Genomic DNA, 5,987 nt, shown 5'->3' on the forward strand with positions numbered 1-5,987 from the left:
TGTCTCACCTCTCTCTCTCTCTCTCTCTCTCTCTCTCTCTCTCCTTATTTCTGCAACCGCCTTGTTCTCAAGATGGCCCAACCACTCCCATGCCGTCAACAACTCCACCGCCGCCTTGTTCTCACGATGGCCCAACCATTCCCGCGCCACCAACAGCTCCACCGTCACCAAGATCCAAGATCCTCAAGATCCATTCTGAAGCCATGGCAGCGTCTAGGTTAACCACTTGCGCCGCGGTGGCAGCCGCGGTGGCTTCCATGTCCTCGCTTTCCGATCGAGCCGCCAACGCCGATTCTTCTTTTTGCTTCCCGTTCTTCTCTTCTTCACCTTCCAATTCGCCTTCGCCGTCCAACCCTGCTTCCGATTCTAAGACGGAGCCGCCTCCCCCCGATGAACCTAACAAGTCCGGCTTCGACCCCGAATCGTTAGAAAGAGGAGCCAAAGCCCTCCGTGAAATCAATAGTTAAAATTGTTTTAAATTGTTTTTTGTGCTGATTTTGTGGGGGTTTTGTTTCTCTGTTCCTTAATTGAAATCAATCTTGGAAATAGTTAAAGCTGAGATGGTACCATTCAAAATCGGTTATCAAGTATCCTCGATTCAGCATCAGGAGGCAATCAGCATATGCTGATGCAGAGGTAATTTCCCCCACCCCCATATAGAGTTGGTGATTTCCACTTTTTGGCTCATTGTGTCTCTGAGAAAGTTTGGGTTGTGTGTGATGTGATGTGTTTCTATCGACTGCTTGTAGCTAGTACATAATTAGTGGTATATCAAGATAGTTGTGTAGTTAGAATGTTCACAAGCGTTTTCCCCAATAATGGTAGGAAGATTTGTCTATGGTTTTTGCATTGGCAAGCACATGGACCATGTTCCTTGCATTCGGCAGTTTAGTATGCCTTGGGCCGATATTATACACTGTTGGCATGACTTACCAGAATGCATTTGGTTCGGGATTATCACTTGATAGCCAACCATCTGGTCTAGAACTAACCATGGCACTACAAAAAAAAGGGGTTAAAATGGCGGTTTTTTAAGGTAATTACGGCGGTTACAACCACCATTATTGCCGAAAATGGCGCCTCCAAGAAACGCCGAAATTCTGGGCGCCATTCTGGTTATTACGGCGGTTTTCTGAAAACCGCCGTAATAACCAGTGGATAATACGGCGGTTTTTTGGCGGTTAAAATGGCGGTTTGTAACCGCCATTTTTACCTGGGTTTAATGGCATCCTCCTCGTTTAAAATGGCGTTTGTAACCGCCGTTTTTACCTGGGTTTAATGGCATCCTTCTTGTTAAAAATGGCGTTTATAACCGCCGTTTTTACCTGTATTTAATGGCATCCTTTTCGTTTAAAATGGCATTTCTAAACGCCGTTTTTACCAGGGTTTAATGGCATCCCTTTCGTTTAAAATGGCATTTTTTAACTGCCATTTTTACCGGATAAAAATGATATTTTTTTATCTTTTAAAAATACAGTTTTTACTATTATTTTTATCTTGCTAAATAAATAATTTTTTTATTAAAATTTCACAATAACAAAATCATAATCCATAGACAAAATATTATATAACTCAGTATTAAACATAATATATGATATTTTAGTATTACAAATAAAAAATAATAACTCCTATACAAAGTATCAAACTAAGAAATATTGTTAGTTCTATTACATTGGGAGTTTTCCTATCAAGATCACGGGCCAGGACTGAATCCCTATCCTTCATTCTCTGTGCTTCATCAATTATGATATATTTCCAATCGAATTTTGAAAGCTTTGATCGATCATACATGATGAACTCATAAGTAGTCACAAGGACATTAAACTTCATAGCACAAACCTCCTGCAAAAATGTAACAGAAAAGGAAATTGGCATGAGCAAGGTTGTAATACCTGAAAAGAAGCCAATAATGGTGACAATCAAGCACCCAGAGCATTGTTACACATAACAAGGCTAATTTAATAAAATTCTAAAAGAAAAACATTATAAATAAGATCAGGGCACTTGAAAATTGAATAAAATAAGCAAAAATATCTTGAGCAACATTTGCTAAAGTTACAATCTCCCAAGCATTTTTACAACAAAACAAATCATCATAAACATGCATATTAAATAGAGATTAACTAACACAAACTCACTTGTTGACAGATGAACTGTCCCTAGGAGCATTCATCTCTAGAAAACGAGTTCTAATCAATACTTCCTCCCCTGCACAAGCTGCAACAGCTCTTACTTCTTCCTCAGTTATTCTTACAAATACAACAAAATTAAATTTGTACGCTATCAATCATTTATTCTTATTAACTCTTATAACTAAACTAGTAATAACTACTTGTGTCTCCTGAGTTATTCTTATTGGAAAGGGATTAAAAAAATAAAATTATTTTATTCACAATTCAACACTTAAACCGTTTCTCTCTCACTCTAACATCTTATTATAATAAGTAAAAAACCAAAGACTACCTACTGTGCACTTACTTGGAAACTTGTCCAGGTTACAAATGCAAAAATGTTTCAGACATAATAATTCATTTGAAAAAAATACATAAATAATTAAATATAAAAATAAATAAAACTTACAATTTTATTCTTTAATATTTTTTGACAGTGCAGAAAGTAGTAGTAGTAGAACTGGCCGCAAGGTACTAAAGTCCACCATAAATGAGTGATGAATCCAATCCCATGATCCTACCACATAAAAGTACAAGTGCAGAAAAGGAAAATTTTATAATTTGACCACATAAAAGTATAAGTGCAGAAAAGGAAAATCAAAAGGAAGAAGAGATGTTTTCTGCTGCAGCAGAGTGAGTACACTTCATCTAAAATCAAAGCTATCCTTGAGATTCTGCATTCAAATTGTAAACTGAATAGTCCTAGCTTTGGTTTACTAAATTCTGCATTCAATTTATTAAACAAAAGGAACTATTACTAAATTGTAAACTGAATAGTCCTAGCTTTGGTTTACTAAATTCTGTATACACATTCTGTTTTCTTGTGTTCATCCATGTCACCTGCCATATCATTAATTATATATTAATTAAGAGATTTAAGTGATTAATATATATGATTATTATGTACCTGAGAACGTGTGGCTTCTGCTATGAGGTAGAGAGTGAAGGAGGAGAGTCCCAATAGGATTGTGACAAGTACGAGGAATACACCAGTTTTGCTGCTCATCAAACATGTCTTCCCTGTGTTTGGTTCGAGATCAACATGTGTAACTGCCATTCTTGAATTGAATTCTGTCTTAAAAGAGATGGATTTGTGTGAAAGAAGAAGAATAGCTTGGAGCAAAGGTTACTTGAAGCTTGATAAATCCCCAATATTCCCAATATAATGTCATATGTGTGTGGATTTTAATATGAATTAGCATTCACACTCATCACACATGCCAATTTAATATGAAGAATTGACAACTCAAGTCAATGGCAGAAAATAGAAAGCTAAGTTAATAAAGGGTCTTGGAAATAATCCGATAACCCTTCATACTTCCCACAAAATACCAATTACAGAAGTATATAATTACAAATATAAATAGTTAAATACCTTCATTTTACTTGGAAGATTTTGCTCTGATGGAATTCTTGAAAAAATTATACAAAGCAGTATATAATTACAAAAAGACTATATAGATCCAAAAAAGCATTCACATATATGCTCAATCATCATCTATAAACTATATGCTATTTGATAGTTAAGAGGTCTCATAAACCCCAATATAACTTGCAGATCTTCAACACTAGCAGTATGCCCAATAAATGGAGTATTGTCAATATTCCATGTTTATAAAATGTAGCTAAATATAGAGAAAAAGAAATAACCAAATATTACCAGATACAAGCCTTCCGGCTCCAGGAACAAGAAGACTCCAGTCTATAGCATAGCCTTCATACATATTATCTATTTTTGCTTTTAATTAAAAAAGGCAAAATTAATTAAAAAATATGCTTTTAATTTATCTGTTTTTGCTTTTGTGAAGATCACTTGTCCCCAAACCTCATGTCATTCTTCTGAACGTTATTATATTTTTTTTATCAAAGTTAAACAGCAAAAATTTGTCAAAAAAATACATTCAGTGCATGAAACTTCCAAGTTAGAAGCATATTGCCAACAAAAAAAAATTGAAAAGAATAAAGCATCACTTACAATGAGTTTAAAGTAGTTACATTTCCAAAATATTCTGGAATCGATCCTATAAGATTGCAACTTCTCAGTACTCTGGAAACAATTCAACAATTGAGGATCAAAATGGCATTGCTATTAGCTTTCTCCCATTGCTAAGAGAATTTATTAGTTAGGCATTATTAACTCATAAAATAAAAAATAAAAAGAAAAACTAAAAAAGATGTAAGCATTAAACTCACAATGTTTGCAAGTTTGTCAAGTTACTAAGTGGTGGAAAATAAGAATCTGGTCCTTTCAAGTCGCTGATTCTCCTGCAAAGCATGTTTTAAGCATGTTGAAACACAACACCTAAGTACTTTTGAATTTTCAAGCATTGGTGGCTACAATTCAAAATAACATGCTTACAAGTCAGTAAGGTTTTTCAGAAATGAAATTCCAGAAGCAATTGGTCCACTCATACCACTCCCATGGATCACCCTGGCATAATTATAAGAACCATTCCTTTGGTAAACCAATTGATATTGTGTAATTAGAAAAAAAAAGTAAGGTTCAAATTTCACAAGAGAAATCAAAGATTCACACAGCAGAGACTTGTCCAGCTCTGAATAAGGGATGGTGAACCTGGTTCATTAGGATTTTCTCTCTTTCGCTACAATTAAATGGAATAGTGTTCTTAGTTCTTAATCAGTAACATAGGTTTTCTTAGCTGGACTATGTGGAAGACTAGAAACCAGTTCATATTTCAAAATATAGAAATTAATCCATCAACAACAATTATCTGAGCAATTAAGCATTATGAATCAGAAACTTTGCCTTTTTCTCGTTTATGCCTTGAATCAGGTGCACAGCCTTATGTGATAACATGCCAAATTTGCTTGAACAGTTTCAATACTAAAAATTGATTAAAAATATTAAAATAGACTCAGACTTTGTATTTGGTCCTAGCTCGGTATAATAACAACTATAATAATTCATATGTCAAACAATGTGGTTTACTAATTGTATGCGAAAGTAATTACAATTAAAGAATAAAACCGCTAGTTTATGCATACAGGTTTTCTAAATTTCATGAAACAAAAGCAGAAAAAATAAATCAATTACTCTATTGTAAGAAACCTGGAAATGATTCGCAAGCAGATCAATGCTGTCTCGCTTAAGAAACTTCTTTGCTGAATTTCTCTTTCTCCTTATCACATTGATCCGATTCCTTGATTGTTTAATCAACGATTTACTGAAAAACAAAAGGAGATAAACTGCAAAATTAAAAATCAAAATCTGCATAAATACAATCAATGAAAGGTATTAAGAAGGAAGAAAAGAAGCAGAGAAATCAAAGTGTAGAACCATTTCTCGATGAATTCCCAATCAAAGAGGCCGTCAAAAATGTTGGAAGAACTAATTTGGTGGCGTGAGGGGATGAGAAACAACGACGAGATGAACGATAGCTGCGGAAGATGAAGGGCGACAAAAGATTAGGGTTCATCATTCACATCACTCACACTTTCTCATACGCAGCAACACTAATCACTCTTTCATCTGGAGCATTCGATCTAAAACCTCTGCGTCGGGCTTCCATGCCGCAACAGATCTAAAAATCTTGGAGAAGAAGACGCATTACTCAGAGAAAGAGAGAGAGGGAGAGAGAGAAGAGGTAATTTACGCATTCCATAGAAAAAGAAGAGAAATGAGAATTTTGTATACAAACCTAGAAGTGAGAACGCAGATCGCATCTATGGAAGTTGTGAACTCTGAAGAGGCATCGCCGGAGGAGAAAACTCACTCTCGCGCACTCTACTTTGCTAAGCTAGGTTTGCACAAATGAGGTAATTCTTTAATTAATAAAAGAATATTTAGGCGGTTTG

The 5,987-nt window shown here is 35.1% G+C and overlaps 1 protein-coding gene across 16 annotated transcripts; it reads right to left on the minus strand.

Moving 5' to 3' along the window:
* Window positions 1,535-5,987, minus strand: LOC107646122. Of its 16 annotated transcripts, none has more exons than XR_002348465.1 (10): window positions 5,831-5,987; window positions 5,470-5,721; window positions 5,242-5,356; window positions 4,531-4,602; window positions 4,365-4,436; window positions 4,147-4,218; window positions 3,079-3,242; window positions 2,581-2,688; window positions 2,139-2,217; window positions 1,535-1,842 (listed from the first exon to the last, which is right to left on the minus strand). XR_002348465.1 is itself a non-coding variant. In XM_021104210.1 (3 exons), the coding sequence occupies exons 1-3, from the start codon at window positions 3,226-3,228 to the stop codon at window positions 1,606-1,608; spliced, it is 495 nt and encodes a 164-aa protein (XP_020959869.1). In that variant the 5' UTR covers window positions 3,229-3,583; the 3' UTR covers window positions 1,535-1,605. The 16 variants fall into 16 exon arrangements, 1 of the variants encoding a protein (XP_020959869.1); XR_002348464.1 differs by having other exon boundaries at window positions 3,079-3,246; XR_002348462.1 differs by adding an exon at window positions 4,708-4,774 and having other exon boundaries at window positions 3,079-4,218.

This window comes from Arachis ipaensis, chromosome B06 (genome assembly GCF_000816755.2).
Source record: "Arachis ipaensis cultivar K30076 chromosome B06, Araip1.1, whole genome shotgun sequence".
NCBI lineage: Eukaryota > Viridiplantae > Streptophyta > Magnoliopsida > Fabales > Fabaceae > Arachis > Arachis ipaensis.

What these genes read in the sequence shown, in the direction of transcription:
- LOC107646122 (XM_021104210.1), bottom strand. Translation starts at nt 3,228, where the DNA reads ATGGCAGTTACACATGTTGATCTCGAACCAAACACAGGGAAGACATGT. An exon ending in CAGAAGCCACACGTTCTCAG is followed by an intron (nt 2,689 to 3,078) that starts GTACATAATAAT and finishes TTTATGTGGTAG; the next exon opens with GATCATGGGATTGGATTCAT. An exon ending in AAATATTAAAGAATAAAATT is followed by an intron (nt 1,843 to 2,580) that starts GTAAGTTTTATT and finishes ACATTTTTGCAG; the next exon opens with GAGGTTTGTGCTATGAAGTT.